Source organism: Fulmarus glacialis, unplaced genomic scaffold (assembly GCF_000690835.1).
Source record: "Fulmarus glacialis isolate BGI_N327 unplaced genomic scaffold, ASM69083v1 scaffold25687, whole genome shotgun sequence".
Classification (NCBI taxonomy): Eukaryota; Metazoa; Chordata; class Aves; order Procellariiformes; family Procellariidae; genus Fulmarus; species Fulmarus glacialis.
The window spans coordinates 9,878-31,995 of NW_009225522.1; the positions used below are offsets into that span (position 1 = coordinate 9,878).

Consider the following 22,118-nt stretch of genomic DNA (forward strand, 5'->3'; position numbering starts at 1 on the left):
GTTATGGTACTATTTTGACATGATCACCAGCTGTTTCTGCTACAAGATCTTTCCTTCATTCAGTGCATGTATGGAATAGTGCTCTTTTAGTGACTAACTAGCCAGTGGGATTTCATTACTGATTGCACCCCCAAGTCTTATTTACTACACAGTCAGATGTTGCTTTCAAGAGAATTGCTAACCTCTTTATGGACTTTTTAATGCTCCCCACCTTACAGCATATGAATGCTATATAAGCATTAAGACCTTTAGATTGCTAAGAGCTTTGTGATGTGAAGATAATTTTATGATCCCTGCTTTACAGATGTGAAATGAAGGCACAAATAGATTAAATTAGAAAATACCCACTAATTTTGTGTGTTCGATATAAGATACCTAAGAACTCATGTTTTAGAGAGTTCAGCATTTGTGGGCAGATTGTGGGCTCAGGCCAGTGCTCAGTGACTACAGTTGCAGGTGGTACTACTCAGCATTTCTGCAAATCTGATACCGGGATCTCAAGTCAGAAATCCCAAAAATGAGGAACATACAGTAAGTGACCACCTGTGAAAGTTTGTTCGAAGGGACTTGCCTAGCATCATTTGGGAACTCTGTGGTAGAGACAGGGTCAGAACCCACTTCTCCAGGGTAGCATTCAGCTGCTTTAATTTTGAGAGCATCCTCCCTCTTCCTTATTCACTAGATAGTTTATAACTTCTGCAACAGATGCAGCAGGGCTTCTGCAAATGACAGTCTCATTTACTGAAGAGTCCCAGTTCACCATTAGAACAAGATCTATTCCATACACAGAAAAAAGTAGGGTCCTTAAGAGGAAAATGTTAAAATATACACCCAGGGAGGAGGGAAGAGAGATTATTATGTTTTGATTTTGGTATTTTCTATCTTTGGAGTTCTTCCTCATTCTGCTGGAAGAAGGTCCCCTTTCCCCTGCTTTCAGATTCCTCAGTTAACAAAAACAATATTTGGAAAAAACCTGGCATATAAAATCCCTTCAGTCTGTCACCTACGTCTCCACCGTTTGAGTTAACTGCTCAGCTGATGGTAATAGCAGGTTGCTATCTTCCTACTTCACCAGAGAATTTCACAGATATTTGCTGCAGCAGGGAAGCATTAGGAGTCCAGGTAAAACCTTGGGCTCCACTGTAATCTTGGGAGTTTGGGAGTGAGAAGAGGACACTGGACCTTCCCCCTCCATTCCTCAAGCTTGCCCCCTCCTTCCCTTATCTTTCACAAGCCAGTCTTCCCTCTCCCCCATCTTTGGCTTCTATTCTTCTTGCCCCCCTCAATCCAAGACACGTTGGCCCAGGCTTCTCATCCCTGATCCTACTCTCTTCATCCAGGTCCCACAAAATCAGTCCAGATTCTTTTATGAATCTTAACCTTCCTTTTATCTTCTTGCCAAGAAGGTTCCAATCGTCTCTTCTCAAATCCTGGTCAAATTTCTTTCTGGCACCTGTCCCCACCATTCCACTGAGCACACTGGAGAGTTCAGAGCCAGTGTCTGTGCAACCACCTTCCATCTCCAATGACCTCCAGCTCCCAGTCTTACTTCCCAGCATCTTCTGCTCTTCTAATTACCAATCGCAATTTCCTTCTTACACCTCCCCTAGAGCCCTGCATAGCAGTCTCTGGTACTGCTTCCTCCCAAATTCAGCCCTTCTTTGCCTGTATTCCAGTCAAGCAGCTACTTGTCGCATGAAGCTTCAGTGCTGTCCAGGTGGTGGTAGAAGAAAAAGTTTATCTGAAAAAGCAGGGAAAAGAGTTTTCGCACCGCTAGTGCTCAACCCTATCCTGGTACAAAGCTTCAGTTACAGGGCAAGTCCTGATTTGCCCCTGCAGTATTTGTTCACAGCATGTGCTGGTGGAAGAGTATATGCACAGTCCCGGGCCTGGGAAGAAGCTGGGAAGAAACACAGCACATGCCTTTGCCCAGGGTCCTCCAGCTTCAGATGCTGAAGTATAAAAATTCATTGAGCATGGGTGAAGAATTGCAGTAGCTTGCAACGTTATCTACATTCAGACAAGTTTTTATGGAACAGAAAAAAACATGTCCCCAACACAAACCCTACTGCACCCGTGAGATTTTCTGTTCTGATCAGTAGCATAATTAAATAGTCCTAAAGAAGATGGTTTTTAAGGACAAAGTAGTTCTGCTTGCTGTGCGTTTCAGCTAACACTGTTGAACAAATGTTCGACATGAGGCACATAGTGGCATAAAAATGTAACATCTACCCAGTTGATTCTGTCATGATTTGCATTTATGGACCTTTCTCAACATATATTTAGAATCAACCTTGAAAGTAGGCAAGAATTACAGGTCATCCCCCATGTTGTTATAACTCCCTGACATGGGATGGAGTAAAGTTTGATCTCTTAGGCTGTGAGTATGAAACATGTAATGTTTCTGTTATGCTTAATTTAAGTAAGCAGGCTCTATATTCCCTGAATCTAAGAGCTGTTCAAGCCTTCAACATATATTTTGCACAGGTAATGTTAAGAGCTTGGCTTAAAATGAGAAAAGTATGGCAGACACAGGTCAAAAATACTATTCCATTTGAAGACTGATGTGGAATGTTTCTCATTTTCCCTTAAGGCGTCATGTTAACGATGTAACTTGCAAGCTGCCTTCTCTGGAATCCTATTTATATTTGTTTCTGCAAGGTGTTTGACATCTTTTTGGGGAGCTATAATACAAGGTATTACCTCTTACCATGCAGTAATCAGGAGCTCCAGGCATGTTAAGCACATACTTCGTTTTAAGTTAAAATGTGATTCTGATTAGGCATGAGTTTAAGACCACATCTGAATGTTTTCTAGAACTGGGTCCCTAGCTCTGAATATCTTTGAAGTGATCTTTAAAGAAGTCACTTTAAATTAAACCTCTCATACCTTTATTCTAGATTCTTGTATATGACTGAATTAAGCAGTTAGCTGGCCAACAGCTTAATAACAATTTCATAAAACAGGCAACCAGAAGCCTTAGCTTATAAACCCATGATTCCACTTCTCAATTCACTTCATGTTTTTTCATGTTTCTTTTATACCTACCTTTGTCAGATAGATACACCTAGAAAACTTGAGTGAGCTGGGCTCACTGAGATCATGGTGTAGGTGTGGGTTGGGGGAATTCCATGGAAGACATTTACAGGACATATGTAAGGCTAAGGTGTGGCGTAACTGTCAGGTCTCTTGCTTCTGTGTTGAATACAATGATAATTCAAAATGCGGGTATCTAGTGGCCTTCTGCTGTAGGTCTCTCTCAAAGGAATTAGATTTTAATGTGTTTATTTGATTCTGTGGGCTTCTGTGGCTGAGTGGAAGTGGGAATGGCAACACAGCCAAAAAAAGCATTCCTAATTTTTTATCTTAACTGATAACTTTTCCCCTTATATTTCACTTTTCTAGCCATTTACCCAATGGAATGTAGGAAAAAACCCTCACAGACAAGTTAGTTGTTAGATTTTACCATTTCTTTTACCTCAAAAAGAAATTGAAAAGACCGTGGCCAAATAGAAGCCATTGCAAAAAGACAGTTTCATTTGAAATTTAAAACCAAAAACCACTCAGCTTTAGAAAATTCTCTTTCAAAAAAGATTCCAAGCCAGGAAACAATTTTACCGACATGCCTCCTACCCTACCATCAAGATACAGGATTTCTTTAACACCAGTTTGTAAAAATCCCCAAAGCCTAAGTGCTTCTTCAGCACTTCCCTGATAATATAGGAAGCATTTATTTGCTAGTCATAGCACTTTATGCCCACATAACTGTTTGCCTCATCAAAGCATAAAGCCCCATTATTTGGGACAGCTGTTTTTTAGTCACCTTCGGAATATAGTAGCGAGGAATTCTATTTTTAAAGAATTTCCTTTACTGCTCTAAAGTTCCTTAAAATGTGTTTCTTTTACCTAGAATTCTGGCAGAAATCTGACCTCATTCTACTCCTTCAATAAAGACAGAATGTGCTGGGTTTTTTTGTAATATGACAATTATAACACCTAGAATGGCTTTAAATAGTTTTTGTATTTTAACTGCTTTTATTCAGAGCATTGTACTGTAAGGTCAGACATGTTTTCGTGTCTCCAACTGAACTAGATCAACTGGTTACCTCTCACAACTATTTATTACTATCTTCCTCCCAACCATACAGCTTCCTTCCTTTCAGATGACCTGTTTTCACTATTCTACTTTTTCCATCTCAGCCCTGTGTAGGAAATATCTGTCCAACTCCCTGGTGGAACTTAATGTAGATGTCTGTCCTTGAAAATGGACATTTTGGCAGAGGCTTAAACTGCTATGCTTTTAGTGGTTGCACGCTTAAACATTTTCTTAACTTTGTGGTACCAGTCATGTAGTATAGTAATAACTTGCATGGGAATGATGTCAAAATGTGATCCCACATTTTGCCTTGACAGAAAATATAGGCACATATTCACTTTGCAGTGCATTTGCCTGGGAAGGGCGTTGGCCTTCCTGTTGCACATTGCGGCATTTGGGCCAGCCTGTCAGGGTACCCTTTTTATAATTATTTAAGACAAAAGTACCTGCAGCAGAAATAGCTGGAGAAAAATGCCTATGGAGCATTTCATCTTTTGGTTGAAAGCCCAAACTGATTTATCTTTTCAGTTTTCAGGATGGTAATGCCAACATACAGATTGTTCTTCTAGTTCTTGGTCTTCTGATGAAATTGCATATTTTCTGTGAAAAGTGGTGCAGAAAACACTTACTGTGTTAAAAACATTTTCCTCCCATTTTAAGTGGAAATTTATTTTTTTTATGGTATCACATACTATTTCTGCCTATTTTAAAGTTATAAATGAAATACATACACTTCATAGGCCTAGTATCCTGTAGAGTGTTGAATTTCATTTAAGGTAAGGGTCAGCTTGTGTTCTTACAATGAAAAAAGCACCTTGTATTCTTATAATGTATAATACTGGTATTTTCGTTAATCGTGCACTCATTATTTCTATTCTCTAGCTCAACAGACTTAGGAATCCCAGGCTGGCCCCATGATTTTCTTCCACCACTTTTTGCTATAGGCATATTTTTCCATTGCTGGTAATTTACAGAGGATTTAAAGATAATTTAGGGCCTGCTTAATAATAGATGTTGATTTTTCTTCTTGTTCAACAACTACAGATGTGGTCCTTCACGAGATGCTTACGTGGTCTGTCTGCCTGAACCTGGTATGTATCTTGTCTTAAAAATGTTAGCGTTACATTGCATTTATACTGTTTTCTCCTATATAAGTCTGCTATAGGTCTTTTAATTGTTTTGGTTTTTTTTTTTAATCTGCTACAGAGTTTCTAAGACCTTCTTTTACTTTTTCTTTAAATTTCTGTCCTTCTTTTTTTCCAATTACATCTGTTTTGTGATAACTATCATCATTGTATCCAAAACCTTGGTGCAGGTCCTTTAAAGTCAACCTATTCTGAGACTTGATAATAGCTATCAGTGGTTATTCTGCTTTTTTCGTATGAATGTTAGAATAAGAAATTCATGGAAGCAAATATGTTAGCCACAAGAAGCATAGTGTGCAATTGTGTGCAACTGATCGCTGGAAACTCGGTCTCCTTGCTTCTCCTGTTCTTACGCACTTCCTTAGGCATCCAGTGTGAGCAACAGTCAGAGACAAGATACTGAGCTGGATGGACTTTTGGTCAGAGTCATTTCAGCCATTCTTGTCTTCTTAAGCCTTGTTTTTAAATGCTGCCTCCCCCCATCTCACAGCTAAAGTGGCACACATTTTGCATTCCCTACATACTCTGTTTTTTGAGCTACAAAATGAGTCCCACCAACAATTCCAAATTCTTGCACTGCAGCCAGCAACCATACTATTACATGCTTTTATTGCTTTTCTTAGAAGGCATGTATATATTCTGAGAATATTTCCTTTTCTCAAATAGGCACCCCCTCAGATTTGTTTCTAGGCTCTACCTGGAAGTATTATCATCAGGAAACAGTTTTGCACTCTTACACAAAGTGAGCTAGAAAGCACTGTTCTGCAGTTGCCTAACTCTGTAAGCATTTAATTTCATCAACATCTCTCCAGATGCCTTTCAAGTTTTCTAGATGATTAGAGATCTGAATGTAACACATCTTAAGGGTCACCATGTGCAGACATCCTGGCATTCCCCAAAGATCTGTAGCTCAAGGAATTCAACAATATCTCCATATTTAATAGCCCTGAGCAGATTTTCCTCCAATTGCTTTTTGAAAAGGTATTATTTCTTAATTTCTGCAACATCCTGTAGATAACTGATATCTTCTGTAAACTAACAATTTGTTGTGTGAAGTACAGTATCCTTTGCGGGTTGTGTACTTACCTCCTGTGGTGTCCTTTAGTGTACCTTCTAATACAAGGACTGTATTAGAACTATAATCTATATCTTTATTCATATTCTCTAAGTTAATACTGATTTAATAGATTTCTGCCATTCCCCTTCGATTTTTTCCCAGGTTGAAGAAGCAATGCTGCTTTTGTGCATGTCTAGAAGTGACCCAGTCTGACTAGATCAGTGCCTTCTTTCTTCCTAATGCTGCCCAAGATCCAGATGCTGCACTTTTTCCTGTCTGAGGTCCCCTGCACTGTCCAAGCTAGCAGCTGTTTCTAGATCATTCCTAACGCTAATGAACAGACCTTTCACCTAATGTGATTTCAGATACTTTGTTTTAAAATGTGGGTAAGACCTGCCTCTTTTTAGTGTTGCGGTTCAGTGGCATGAACACTTGCTATGGAAATAAGAGATTTGGCAATAGCCTTTTCAACAGTTAATGGAGATTCAAATTTAGATGTCCCACTGAGGCACAGCTTCAAGGTGAAGAAGTGCCATAGCCTGGGTTTAACAAACAGGTCTACTGTTCAGGGCCTTCTCCTGAATGGTGGGGAACGTGAGGTTAAACTCCTGAAACCGAGGAGGCAACTGAACCCACATCGCTACTGTCCGGGGCAGCGCTGCCATCATTCAGCACGCACACCACTGCCCTATTCCCCAGTGGGGCTTTAAAAGAAAAGAAGGGGCTGAGATTTCAGACACCTTGTTTCTTACTAGCTAGATAAAGTGTTTTTACTTCCTGCGTGGTGCTGCGGCTGCTGATTCGATTTTGAGACACAAAACTGCCTCCAAGAGCTTCAGAGGACAGTAACGTATTGCATTCTGGAGACACCTAAAGCATATGTATTTCAGTACCTAAATTGTAAAGTCTGCTTTTTGTTGACCTGGCCATAAGTTATGCAGTGGAAAAGCAGGGTTTCTAAGTTGTATTATGGTTGCAGATGATACAGTAGCTATTGTATGCCTGTCTTTTCAGCTTTTCTGAAATAGACACAATTGCTTTTTTCCATTCTTTGGAGTTCAAAAGGCTCTGTCACCTACTCTTAACATTTGTCAAATCTCAGCTTTATGATTTAGGGGGAATGGGATTGAAATGGGGTATTGAGTTAATCCTGAATGATCTAAATGCCCCTTGAATCTGAAGGCATGTTTCTTTCACAAATAGTTCAGTTATTTGGAAAATGATCAGTTCTTATTTGGCTTCCCCAGTTTCACCATTAAGGGTTATTAAAATACTGTGTTCTTCTTTCTTTAAGTAAAAGACTTCCATTTTTACCCTTTATCAGGCTCACCTCCTAATGACAGTCTTTACTTCATACATTGCTATTTTTATGAGATACTCTCATATTATTATTCCTGTCTTGCTCTGATAGTTTTCCACTGAAGTATTATTGACTTGTAGGTGTTTTAGCTATCCTAATATTTAAGGAAGTACTCATTATACCTGTTCATTAATAAAAGTAATTATTTCATATTTCACGTTAAAATCTTCTTTTACTTAGGGTGGTTGGTTTTTTTTCCCCCAATGCACTTTTTGTTATTAGTTCCTTGTGCTTCTGTTGTGGTTTCTGGTTTTCTATCTTCACGGGGCTTCCCAGCAGAAAGTCACTTCCTTTGGTTATATGGAGCCAAAGAAGAAACTTCCTGAGAAGCCCTGCTGACACGGACAACTGGACCAATATATTGGGTCGAGTTGTAAAGTGGGGGCTTTAGATGTGGGTTTTCCATTGAAGAGCTGATCTGCCCACTCATGCAGCTTCAGCCTTCATGTTGCACTTCTCTTTTTAGGCCCCAGAAGAGGAATTAAATGTTTAGACCTAGCCCCTGCAATGATTTATCCAAATACCTGATATTGTGACTGTAATTATTTGATGGTTCTAAGTGGAATATGTTACAGATGTAAAATTAGCCAAGTAAATATCTCTTTTTAAGATTGGATCATAAGTTCTTGAGGCAGAAAAAAATTAAGATTCAAACATATCAGTGGTTCTATTTATATCCTTTACATTAAGATAATTGTATGTAATTCTGAAATTACAGTCTAAAAGTAGAGAGTATCTTTTTAAGAAATAGCAAGACATTTTTTCTTTGGACCTATAAGTCTAGAAAACTATTAACTCTAAAAGTATTAAAGCATTTTAAAAGTAAAATATTTTAAAGCAATACTAAAATTAAAAACATGATTCTGAGATGGGAATCCCAATGTGATATGCAAAGTTTTCATATTCAAAGGTAAGGAGATGACTCTGAGATAATCTCTCATTTTAGGCTTAAAATTCAATTCACAAAACATTTTCAATATATTTTTTCTTCCTTAAGAAGCGAAAGAGCTTCATACATAAGATGTACTTGGAGACGATGGTTGGACAAAGCTCTTTGAAAAAAATGTTGCCCTGTAAGTAACTATAAAGAGCTCTTACAAGGATTAAAATGCAAAAATGCCAGTCTTTCTGTTTAACCAACTGTAATGCTTCATAAGGTAGCCAAAGAATTAAAATAAATTAGGAAGTCAGGGAAGAATGTGCAACATTAGTGCTGGCACAGCAAGTTTCCCCTTACTGTACTGAAAATAATACTAGTATCAACTGTGAGCCAGAACCTCTGTTTGTACAGATCATCAGTGATCCTTTGGCTTTGGTGGCTCTTGATACAAATTGATACCAATTTCTGCCAGCTAAGGAACCGATACTATAACCCCACCAATTACAATAAAAGTCTATATTTTGCATTGCAGAGAGTTTGCCATTTGTAGAATGATTTGTAAGGCAAGTGAAGAGTTTGAACTTACGATACATCCTCATCTTCTGCTATTTGAATAAACAATTGTGTTTGTTGAAATGCATTAACTAAAGTCTCCCAACACAAATGGAATAGTTAGACCCAATTTCATCATCTGATTTGCTTAAATGATATGATGCCATAATTGTGTTTTTGGTTTTTGTGTTCCCTTTCAGTTTTTTTCTGTATGTATTCTACACTAAATTTTCTGACCAAAATCATGGTAAACAATAGTACTTAGGCTGCTACTAAGCAGTATTTATTTCCTTTTTGTGTTTGTTTGGTGTTTTGGTTTTTTTTTAGGGAGAGTTTTCATTGTATTCTGGGGCTGGGAATGTGAATTCAGGCGGTTTCTGAGCCCACTAATTTGAAGTTCAGATTGCAGACCGATTCACTGCAAAACACTCACGCCTGGATTATCACTGCACTCTACATGAAAAAGAAGAGAGCGGTCCGTGTGTTGATCCCTGTTCTTGCTGTGTAGAGAAAAGGCTGCATCCTTGCTGCAAGAAACTTCCCAGTTTCTTTTGAACGGTGAATGGAGCGGACCAGAAGCAGCATAATGGCAGAGATTTGAAAGTTCGCTGGTCAACATGGTTAGACTCAGGAGGTGAGCACAGGCATGTAATCTCTCAACCCTTCCACTTTCAGGGAGACAGCATCTGTGGTTGTGTAATTGTTGTGAACCTACACCCATGAGGATTCATGACAAAGGTTATTACAGAGCTGCATGGCCAGAAGAGGGGTGGCAAAGGGGTCTGCCAAGGGCCTGAACAAGTATGTAAGCACAGAAGCTCTCTGTGGCTGTCACATTCACCAATTTCTGATTGCTGGAGATTGTTGAGTTGGTAGGCAGTCTGTTGTATACGGGCAAATGACTCCCTGGAACGGAGTAATTTCTACAACCACGTTTTTTTTTTTCTTTCTATGAGGTGACTTCTATCGTGAGTGGTCTATCTGTGTTATTTGGGCAGTTACAAATTGCCTGACATTCAAAAAAAGGTCTGAGAAAGCTACAAATGCCTGGTGAGAAAACTTGCCATTTCAAGTTTTACATTCCTTCAGGAAGGGAGAGACTGGTTTCTATCCTACATTTGAACAATGCCTCATGTGAGAGTCTCTATGCTTTCTCGAGCCCTCCGACAAGTGCTGTAATACATTATTTAGTTCTGTCTTTTATTCGAAGAGAGGTAAAATGCTTCTTCTGTACCATTACTATGAACTAGCTTTGAGTGCCAAGCAAGGATAAAAGAAAGTTCTGAAACTTAAACAATCATTCTGTTGTTGGAAGTTTATTTTTAAAACATGGAGGAAGAAGAGCTTCATGTTGTGGTTTCTAACTGATATTCAAACTTTGATATCAGGCACATCAATTGTTTGAGACATTAAAATGTGAATAGTGAGTTCTCTTTCACAGGCTTGTATCTGAAATCCATCTTCCCACGCAATGCAAAAATCAAAGCAGGCTTTCTTCTGTAATAACATTTCTCGCTAGAGGCCCACATGCTGCCTGCCCTGACTGTATTGTGATTTGTCGGGGAGTGAGCAGTCAGTGTGAGCTGGTGCTCAGTCCTTAGCTGTACCTTACCCTGCCTCTTCCGAAGCCCTCCAGGCTTCCCAGGGAGGTAGCCTGAGCCCTCGCTCTGAGCTTGTGATGGGCCACAGATGCAATGCACAAATGGGTTATGGAATTTAAATCTACCCTATTGAGACAGCGCTTGCTCTTGTTTTTATGCTGTGTGTTTGTGCTACGTATGGCACCTTCCCACTCCCGCTGAAAACAAACCTTTTGCTGACCTGCCTTATGGTGTAGCCTCTTATTTGAAATGAGAACCTTCTGATCGAGCAATTTGATTTAGGAAGATTGATCGTTTTAATGGCGTTAAAACCATTAGCTTTAATCTCTCAACCTTCACCCTCTTTTACTACTGGGGTGTGTTGGCCCTGGCCAGCAGCCACACATCCACACAGCTGCTCACACACATTGGGAATTTAACTTAATTTATTGCCATAATAAACTTAGTTGCTGATTTGGGTATTGGGAAGCGAAGAAGGCAAACATTAAAACATCTTTCCTTCCCCTTTCCCAGGCTCAGCTGCACTCCAGACACATCTCCTCCCCTCTTGCTATCTCTCCAGGTTACGCTCAGTCCCTTCGGTGTGGCGATGGGTGGCCCAGCGGATTGGGGTCAGGACATAGCAGTTTCTCTCTGCCTCTCCTTGTTTCTCACCCTTTTCTTCCACTGCTGCTTCCTTCTTACTAATTTCCTCTGCTCCGGTGTGGGCTCTCTGTGGGCCATAGTCCCTTTGCGGGTGTGCCTGCTCAGTCATAGAACACCTCCAACCGCTCTGACCTTCTTGTCCCTTCATTCCCTTGTTTCTCTCCCTGTCCCCTTGTTCCCTTGTTCCCTTGTCCCCTCTGGTGTTCCCTCCTAGGTTTGTCCCACCTTTAGCAAAACACCCTTTCCTCAGTATGTTTTCAGAGAGCCACTGCACACATGGCTGATGAGCTCCGCTTTGGCACGTGATGGATCTGTTGCAGAGCCAGCTGGAATTGGCTGTGACCAGCACAGGACAGCCCTAACCTCCTCCGCAGGGGCCACCCCTGCAGCTTCATGGCCAGGATGAGTGGGGAGCACAGGAGGGCAGAACAGGAACTGCCCAGCTTCAGGTAGAGATGTAGGAGTAGGCAGGTCAGAGTGCATCATCAGAGGGCCTATTAGCACATCATTTACCGGAAGGAACCCAGGAGGGATCTTGAAGCTCATTCATAATTTTAAATCCGATACATACTTCTACTTCAGGAAAGAACTGAACCATGAAATCTATGCTTTCCCATGTTGCAAAGTAAAGTTAACTGTATGTGGAAAGGAAGTTAATCATGTAATCGTATTTTGGCCTGAAATCCAGTGCTGAATCACATTTTGATGTTTTAAGAGCACAGTTGCCCGTTAATTTCCCTTTATAAGCCCAAGTCATGCCAGAGAAGTGCTACAAAATGGAACTTGTAGTTCAAAAAACCACGTACATGTATTAATGTATTTCACTAAAAAAAAAGATATTCTGAAACTTTGTGGTGCAAATTTTGGAAAGGTGGCTTGCATCTGAAACCAGCAGATAATGGTTGATGCTAACATTGGCTTCAATTGCTTCCACTCAGCATTCATAACCAGGCTAGTTCTTGACTAAGGTTATTCGTTGAGGGAGTACAGACAAATATTGTAAGAGGTAATTACTATTTTACGGCAGTTTCATGGCAAATGCTGAGGAAGTTTTGTAAAATGTGCCTCTGAAAGACTTGACTGCAAAGAGCTATGGCAGGATAGATTATGTCAGCAATAAGAAGTTTTGTACTGAAAAACATAGAGTTCTTATCCTGTAGGATGCATCATCATGGCTTGTAGCTGCTCAGAAAGTGTGTGGCAAATCAGCAACTACAGCTTGTCTGAATCTGTACTGAATGCTTTAATAAATGCTTTAGAGCTGGGCCTGGGCTACAAACATGGGCTTTGAAGCAGAGTTCTGAAATTCCCTCAGATTCTTATTTTGGGGTCTAGTTTGGTCTGCTGCTTACACTGAGCTAAGCAGGAGGTTCAGATAAAACCTCAAGGTCCGCTGTAGTCTATATGGGACAGATGAGGGATGTAGGTTTTTGCCCCAGACATACGTACCAGTGACAGGTTTGTTAGGATGCGCCACAGCCAAAGGAGTTTCTCCCAGTGCCTAGAATCTACATGTCTTGGACAATACTTAAACCATTTAATTTTATTTTATATGAGTATAAATCACCCTTCTTTTGTGCAGAATGAAGGGCCATGCTAGCAGTGTGCTATACCTTTACTCTCAAAAAAATCCCTAACCAAAACACTTCCCTAAAATCAGCTATTTAATGCAGCCCCTTTGCCAGCCCATCGCTGTGGGAACTCAGTCTTTCATTTATTTTATGTAAACAGACATATTCTTGTGTTGCGTGTGGAGTTGAAATTCTAGGTAAGTGTTCAGACTTTTTTTTAAACTTACTTAAGGTGTCACTTTTTCTTTTTTGGTATGAATTCAGCTGTGTAAATGGTATGACCATGCAACAGTACCTTGCCGATACTTGTACCTTTTTAGGCTTTCAAAGACGTCAATAATGACTGCAGATGTTCTGTCAAGGAGTTTGAGTTAGAGAAAAGCAATTTGTGGAAAGTGAATTATTTACAATTAGGGGAACACTCTGTGAGGGTCTTTACAAAGGAGATTCACGTCTTTAATTTCTACAGCTCTATACCCCAAGAATCTGTGGCCACCATTGCAGCTAAAGGATTAATATGGCCCATTCTGGTTTTAAAATAAAATTAGATCAGTTTATCGAAATACTTGCTGCACTGAAGTCAAAGAGAAAAATCCCATCGACTTCAGTGAGTTCAATTTACTGAATCACCAGGATTCCACCATATATGCTTGGTCATCAAGACTTAAAAAAAATTTTACAAATTTTGATACTACTTTATAACATGCTTATCTGAGGCATAATTACCGGGTTATAACATTCATGGTGAGTCTTGGATAAAATTCTTTCTCATTTATATTTATATGTATGTATCTTGTCTCTTCTTTGCATTTTAAAACATCACACAGACACCAATTTTGCATCTGCTGAAACCACTGACAAAATTTCCAATATTTTTAACAGGTTAAACTCAAACCTTTAATGAGTAAAATGCTGATGAATATATTATTATTATTATTACTTTTACTATTATTGTTACAATTTTTAAATAATGATGTAAAAGAGAACAGGAAAAAAAAAAACTGTAAGGCAACAAAACCTGATCATTATAATCTGTAACAAAAAATCTGTAACAAATAAAAAAGGAGTTAGTAAGGAATTGTTGCTGAGTAATGTTGTATATGAAGTATACTCCATGTTAAACTGACTGAAAATGTGTCTATTTTCACTGTTTATTAAACAATCAAATTTGTTTCTGGAACTCACAATTAGTCAGAGAGTTTATGTATATTCATATACAGTCATATGCTGTCTTCATTATGGGAAAAAACGAACTTTGTTTCAACTATGTCTGAAAACCAAAAGTTACTTAAACACTTGCATTTGTTCAGGTCAGTATTTTCTTTGGGAAATTAGTAGTTGTGCTAAGACTGACTGTCAGCAATAACACATTTTCACTTCATAATGTCTTTAAAAATGTGTTTACAATGATGTGGATAGTAATCTAAGAGTTACAGTATTAATAAAACTGGAAACTTTAGTAACAAAAAATAGTATGAATTAAAAAAAAACAAAATACAATGTTGCAATTATTTAATTTCATTAAAATACCACTTTCTAATTTTTCTAATTCTAAATTACTTTTATCTGTATTATTAAATATATTTTATTCCATCACTGGAAATAATGTGGAGTTAATTTGATTTCGTTAATTTTATTTATACTGAGAGACTTATTGTTTGTTTTGAAATATACAATTTAAAAATATTGTTTATTTTAAACAGGATTCAAGTTTTGATATCTAAATAATGGTAAGTCTATAATGCCTTTATTCTCTTTCACTATTGAGTGCTTCAAATATGCTACAGAAAACTCTTGGGCAAACTCAGATTTTGGAGGGTTTTTTTAGCTTTTTAGAACAAGTTATTCTAAAATGGCAATAAACAGTTTTCTGGAAATCCACACTTGGTTTCCTATACTGGCACAGTATAGCATTTTCTCTGCATAACTACTTCGTAACTTGTGCGTAATAATTTTTGTCATATCAATGTTATTGAAGGATAACTTTGGCTTCATAAATCATGTTGCACAAGTGATACATACCTCTGTATTACATACTATAAAACACTCCAATGGCAGCAACACCCTTTATGTAAACTTCTGTTGCAAATTAAGGAAATGAACCCTGGAACATTTGCTCGAGTGAGTAATGTTACCCGTGTGAGTTGTCCCACTGACCTCAAAGAGACTTCTCAAAGGAGTGAGAACTTTCTCATAATAGTAAACGATTATGGTAATGCCTCAGTGCCTGCAGAATACATATTCCAGGAGGATGTATATTCTATATAATCACTGTATTTATTTGGGATTTTCCGACTGACAATGTTGAAAGAACCAGCCTGGTCATTTCTGGCTCCTGACTGAAAAATGTTCTTGCAGAGTTTTCCTGACCAAGACGTACTGGGCCAGGCTTTCGAAGATGCGCTAGAAGTACTGCAGCAGCACTCTGACAGAGAAATGCAGTATTCACCAGGTAAAAAAGACCATTATTCCATTTCATTTACCATTTTGTATTTTTAAGGAAAGTACATCTGAAGGCATGTAGGTGGGAGCGTTATTTCCCAGAGGTGGATTAATGGACAGCAAAGGGGTACATTGGGAGGATGAAAAGGGGGAATAATATGCACTGCCCAGTGTGGCATGCATCTTCCATGTCACAGCACAGGGAAACTGTTGGACAGTCCCCCTCTACCTTCCCCCCAGTACTAGTCTAGGTGCATTGAGCTCAGATTTCCTACAGTCAGGGGATGTATGACCATAGTGCAACAGCCATTTTCCAGTTTTAATGTTTTAATTGAAAAATGCCTTTCTGTTATGCTGTGAATAAGCTCGTATAACAATGAATTCCAGTGGAAAAAAAAAAAAGGAAGGAAAAAACCCCAAGAATTCAACAGGTGAAATTAATTTCCACAATTACTTTTCTACTTTAAAATATACATTTTAAATATTTTTATGTAGAAATGATAGTTTGAGTCTGGATAATTAATAGAAAAGTGTTTTTCTTGGCCTCAAGAGTTTTCTACTTTACAAACTTGAAATACGGGCAAGCTGTAAATTGTTCCAGTTCAGGCAAGGTTTTGGCAATTAAATTACTATAAAATTTAAAATCTGTGTTTGGTGTTTTTACATTGTAAATAGAAATGGAAGGAAAGGAAAATAAAAGGCTACATCACAAATCCCCTAAGTCCAGAACAAAATATCTATTGTCTTCTGTGTGGAATGCATTTCATACAAGGAAGTTTATTTACATTTTATCTATTACATACTGAAATGTGAATAAGACCAGTTGGGCCATATCTTCAGCTGTTGTTAATAATTTTTTGGCTCCACTGCATTGGTAATTTACACATGCTGAAGGACCCACTATATATAATTTCTTGCAATGTTCTTGCCTGTATCTGTTGTTAGGGCCAATGGAGAGAGGTTTTAAACACTTGCAACTCAGTGTTCAGTACGTCCCACAGCTGCACCCACTTTTCCACTTGCAATAGATGTAGCATCCAAAATCTTCTTCTGACCACCTGCAGTGCGTAATTTATTCCAAGTGCCTTAGTCCAGTGTTCTCCTCTGCTTCTTTTAAACATCCTAAGGTCTTGGGTTCCTTCCGTGTCATTCTTTCAGGCACTGCAGATGCTCTGATGCTCCTTCACTTCATTCACGATTGGAGACTCTTACTTGCATTGTACTAATGGCCTGCAGAAGAACTGAGTGACATTCCTTTTTCCTTTCTAATACATGCCCATTCATTATGTTTGGTGATCTGTTTAGCCCTCCTTTTTCAATTAACCAAACTATTTGATAATACTATGAAATATCTTACATTTTATCTTAACAAACTCTGCTTTTCATCGTGAAGGCAAACGAAACCAGCCTAAGGGTGTGATTAGCTGTAGCAGTACATGTTGGATAACCTGCTGATATGAAACATCTTGGCTCTGGAGAGTTTATTATCTAGAAGGCAACCATAGGATAAATGCTTTTTGACAGACACGGTAGCATATTAGGTTGTTTGCCGCTGGTTTTTTTCCCCTCTTCTCTCCCTTTTACTCACTCAGTTTTTACTCCATCCTCCTAATTCTCAGGTTACAAAAATTGCTTGACTGTGATCAACCACCACCACCACTTCCGAGCAAGTCCCAGCTACTCTGCAGCACCATCTACAGAGGACCCAGGGTATAGCTGGAGAAATGTGATTGTAAGTGAACTGATTACTAGTAACAGTCAGACATAAATGGAAAATTGGCTGCCCATTTGAGATTTCTGATATGAATCTTTATGCTAACTCTAATAGAAATTCAGTCTGGCCAGGCATGATTCAGATGAAACTGCCTTGGGAAATATTTGCAAAACATGTTTTATGGTCTCTTTTTAGGATTCATCTTAGCTGTTTGCCTCTCATGCTCCTCTGTGGTTCATCATGTAACATGACAACTAACAAACTAACCTATCAGTACAGTAGGGAAAAGGGCTTCTCTCCATTACCCAGGAACAGGCAGAGAACAACTTCCAGCCTCTGCATAACTTCTGCCACTGGGAGAAAGTACCACGCCTTTGATTTCTTCTCCAGCAGTTTGCTTTAAGAGTGCTGGAAAGACCAGCATTATCTGGACTCTGAGCTCAGCTTCAGCCTGCAGAGTCCATATTCATTCTTAAAAACACTGGGAGTGTGGCCTCCAGAAGTGATGGAAAATTAATATTGCAGGGGAGATAATTTCAGGTAAATAGATTCCACAAAAGCCCATTTTCAAGCAGCAGATTAGTGTCAACATGACACAGGAACGAGCCCTTTTACTAACTCTGGAAATGGAGTCCACTGTTCCTCCTCTGCTTCCAGCAGAAGGGTTGAAGGTCCAGAGTGAGGCAATTACTGTTTTCCCTCTTAATTTCTCCCCTGGTGGGCTGTCCTTCCCACTGGACATAAATTGGTGCTGCTTGTTGCTGGTACAGTACCTTGCATGCCTTTGCGGCTGAGAAAAGTCTTCCATGGGTGAGGTGATGAAAGGTTGCATTTTGAAGGCTTCAGGCAGTTAATTGCTACTAATTGCAGTTAATTGAAAGTTTATTTTTCCTCAGAGAATGTACTGTATTAGTAACTCTTTGTTGTCTTAATTCTTGAAGAACAGTGCAGCGGATTTTTATGCTGATGAGACTGTCTACCATACGCTGCAGAATACTCCAGAAAACCAAGCGATGCATGCTGCTGCTGGCCAGCCAAAAGCAGGGAAAGGTGTGTAGAAAGAGCGTATCTTGATATGTACATTATGTTACTTTAAAAAATCTCTTAGTAAATCGTACTTTCTCTTTTTCTTAATTTTTGTTACTTTTAGCAGGAAAACATAAGTTAACATTTAATAGTAACTAGAATATAGCTGCTAGTGTTCAATTCCTATCTGCTAAATCTCATAAGGTAAGATAAATCTGTTATCATCTTATTCTGTTCTCTTGTTTAGTACATGGAAAAACAAACCAGAGATGTGTTTCACTCCAAATCATCTGGGATGAAGTCTCATGCAGAGAAGTAAATCTAGCTATCAATAACATCTTTATCCACTTTAATAACTTATTTTGTTTTATGTGGTCCAACAAGGAGTGGTTTTCTTGAAGGTTTTTCATGTACATGAATATTTTTGCACCTGATTTTATGCTTTTCTTTGTTTACTTTTCAAATTACCTCTTAGCTTTTGTCACTTCCAGGATGCATTTTTACATCTATTTCTGTGCTCCTTTTGGTTGACTTTACTTGAGTGGATATCTATTTTGCAGATATAGATAGGTCGGGTGACATTGGTCATTACAGTACTTCATTTGTTTATTGCATTCATTCTTTGGTTTTTGCTTGGGACTCAGCATTCTTTCTATGACTCTGCTAGATGAGATTTACACAGCTTCTACTCTGAGCTGTTGCACCTAGTTTTGTGGGGTCTTTTGGAGTAGCTTCCTGGGTTTGCTGCTTTTTGAAATCCCCTTCTCTCAACTTTAACCACATGGTGTCAGTTTTTGGTATCATCTCTCCCCATTGATGCTGAACACTGCGGTTTCTATTGCTTAACAGCTACTACTACTACTACTACAAATTCCTGGGGTCGATGGGAAGAGTAGCCTCTCCTTTCAAGTTCTGTACTTCTAGTACTTGAAATTCACCATTGCAAATGAAAACTTTTCAATCCAGAAATGTTGCTTTCCTAAGTCTTACCCAGTGTTGCACTGGGGAATTTTATATGTCAGTATCTGAATTCACCTTCAGTTGTTACTGCTCTGTTAAACTTCATTTCCTGTTTCATATTTCCTTTACATTATTATCAATCTGCTTTTCCAGAAGGCCTACATAAATTTTCAGAATGACTGACTATTCGTATGGGGGGGGTTGTGTCCTCTTATAGCTTTCTTTGTGTCCGTGGCGATATTCCTGCAAGAAACTGTGATTTGGGGGAATAGTTCCACTGTACCTAAATAAATTCAGTCCTCTTGGCTTCTTATGGAGACATGAGAGGTTTTCTGTACATTAACAAGTAGTGTGTCCCTTTAGGAATAGATCTGTAGATGAAACAATCAGTACTGAGGACCCAAAGTCTGTGTTTAAAGTGTTTCACAAGGGTTTATTTATTGCAATCTCTAGGCTGGCCGCAAGTTCTGAAAGCTGCAGTGACTTAGATATGCTTCTGGAAAGCATCTTTGAGTTAGGTTTCCTCTGAAAGGAGTCCAGTTGATGCATGTCAAGACCGTTCCATGATCTGAACTAAAGCTCGGTGAGTGGAGACAATCAAGAGAGATACTTCAGAACTGCATCTGAGTTAGACACACCCAGAGAGAATTAGGCTGCTTCGGGACAATTCAGAAGAGAAATCTAATGCAGACGCTCTGAAACACCTTGTGGAGGAACATGCTTCTCTCCAGTGACCACATTAGAAACCTGCAGACACTAGCCTGCCAGCTTAGACTGATGTTTAGAGCCTGGTAACGAACACCACTAGCTTGTGCAATGATGTGCAGGACTAAGATCTGTGAACTAACCCCAGCTGAAACTGGTGCATCCACATTTGGAGGTAACAGCTGGGCTCTAGAAACATAGCTGCATTAACAGATGAGAGCCTATAAGCCCTCTCAAACCAAGACATCAGCTAGAGACGATGTGTCTAGAAATAAAAGCTTGGGCAGAAATGACAGCTGAAGTAAGAGGACAGGCAGCACGAAATCAGATGCTGCTGCAGACATGGCTACGCTATTGTTTTCCAGCAGAGATTCAGTCCACAGTAGTCTGCAGATTTTCCCCTGATCTTACTTCTTCTACCATAGGTTCATAGGTTCATAGGATAATTGGGGTTGGAGGGAACCTAAGAAGGTCACCTACTAAGAAGTGTTCACTGTGACCAGGCAGTGTCCTTCACCGGCTTGCTTTTAAGCTTCTCATCTTGGTAATACTATATGTATTTCTAGTAGAATCTGTACTTCTAGTCACAGGCCAAATTTTATTTAGATAATGAAACTTTATTCATTTTTTGGAAAGTACCTCTGATTTCAGGCTCTTCTTCTTTCTAGTCTGACTGTCACTTCTCTCCTCTTTCCTTATCACCAGATGCAGAATTACTGTCATCCCTAACAGACGTCTTGGCTTGACCTCAGTGTTCCTTAGCAACTGTCACTTTTCCCCCGTTCCTACTTTAAAATAGCCACGCAAGACAAGACTTTATGAACTTCAGGCGCAGCTGCTTGTTTCTACTTTGCTTAAAGTGGAAGCCGTTCTTCTGCATGGACTCTCCTTTCTGCAAAATGTTCCTCTTTGTCTCATAATCTTCAGTTCTTCCTCCTTAGAGCAGCTTCTTGTCACCCTTGGCTTTGTGAAGGGAACTAGAAGTACTTCAGGGAGAGGGGTCCACAAGACCTAAGTGAAACTAAATAAGCCTCACTAGTAAACTTAAGTTTGAGAGCTGAACCTCTGGGGAGAAGCACTTAGTTAACTGACAAATATAGCAGTACTGAGCTTGCTTTATTCTGCATGGGAATGCAAGTTGACACTTCTGCACATATTTGGAAAACTACAGCCACCAGACGGTCTAGCTCCTTATTGACTAGGTGAGGTTTATGGTTCAAAACCAGCTTGCTCTTCCCACTCACCCACTCACCCTTTCTTATATCAGAGATTACCTTGCATCCCCAAAACATTCCTGAAACAAACCTGGCAAAACTGAGTCATCTCAAAATCTTTGAGTTTCGATTAAGCAGGGAAAACATTTATTCAAAAACATTCAGATTGGCTCTCCAGAACCTCTTTCCTGCCCTGCCTGAGGATGTAATTTCCTGCAGTGAGTTCCTTGACCATGCACCTGCACAGCATGTGTCTGAAGGTTGCTGCAAGTGGCTTCTGAGACCTACCGCACAGTGAAGTCACCAGATATTTGTCATGATCCCCAAATACCCTGCTCTTGAAACTCTAATGACCAAATCTCTTTCTGTCACCACAGATCTGTACGTGTTTCAGAACTATCATCCCATTTGCTGTTGCTGGTCTTCCGTTGAATAGTTTATAGAGATCTTTTAATTTGTGACGGGGTATTAGGTTTACCTATGCTTTTGCCTGTAAGATCCTTTCCAGGAAAAAGACAACTGCTCATCTTTTAAAACAAGTACGAGTTCTGTTCTGACCGTTTGTACTTTATTTCTTAATAGGTAGAAAAAAACTTCGACTGTTTGAGTACCTCCATGAGTCTCTGTATGATCCAGCTATGGCAAACTGCATCCAATGGGTGGATAAGCCCAATGGTGTCTTCCAGTTTGTCTCCAAAAACAAGGAGAAACTTGCAGAGCTGTGGGGAGAAAGAAAGGGAAACCGCAAGATCATGACATATCAGAAAATGGCCAGAGCCCTGAGGAATTATGGAAGAACAGGTGAAATCATTAAAATTCGAAGGAAGCTGACATACCAGTTCAGTGCTGTTGTTTTACAGAGACTTGCTCCATCTTACTTCTTGGGAAAAGAAACAGTTTATCATCCGTACATTCAGTCGAGTCAAGAATATCAGTGTGCAGATGACTGGATCAGTTACAATAATTACATGTATAACAATGGTTACGCATTACAGCATGCTAACAGCTAGACATGTCTTTCACGTAAACAGGCCTTTGTTAGCTAGTAATACTTTCCAGCACAGGAACTCCTCTCTGTACATAGCTTTTCCTTTAAGATATCATACAAACACATGAAGAGGAGGGTTTTAAAAATGATGTTGGTCTAGTT

The 22,118-nt window shown here is 39.3% G+C and overlaps 1 protein-coding gene across 1 annotated transcript; it reads left to right on the forward strand.

The window, feature by feature from the left end:
- Positions 1-13,027: 13,027 nt before the first annotated feature.
- Positions 13,028-22,078, forward strand: SPIC (Spi-C transcription factor (Spi-1/PU.1 related)). Its single transcript, XM_009582519.1, has 6 exons — positions 13,028-13,104; positions 14,611-14,637; positions 15,266-15,359; positions 16,969-17,081; positions 18,005-18,113; positions 21,551-22,078. The coding sequence occupies exons 2-6, from the start codon at positions 14,635-14,637 to the stop codon at positions 21,976-21,978; spliced, it is 747 nt and encodes a 248-aa protein (XP_009580814.1). The 5' UTR covers positions 13,028-13,104; positions 14,611-14,634; the 3' UTR covers positions 21,979-22,078.
- Positions 22,079-22,118: the final 40 nt, after the last annotated feature.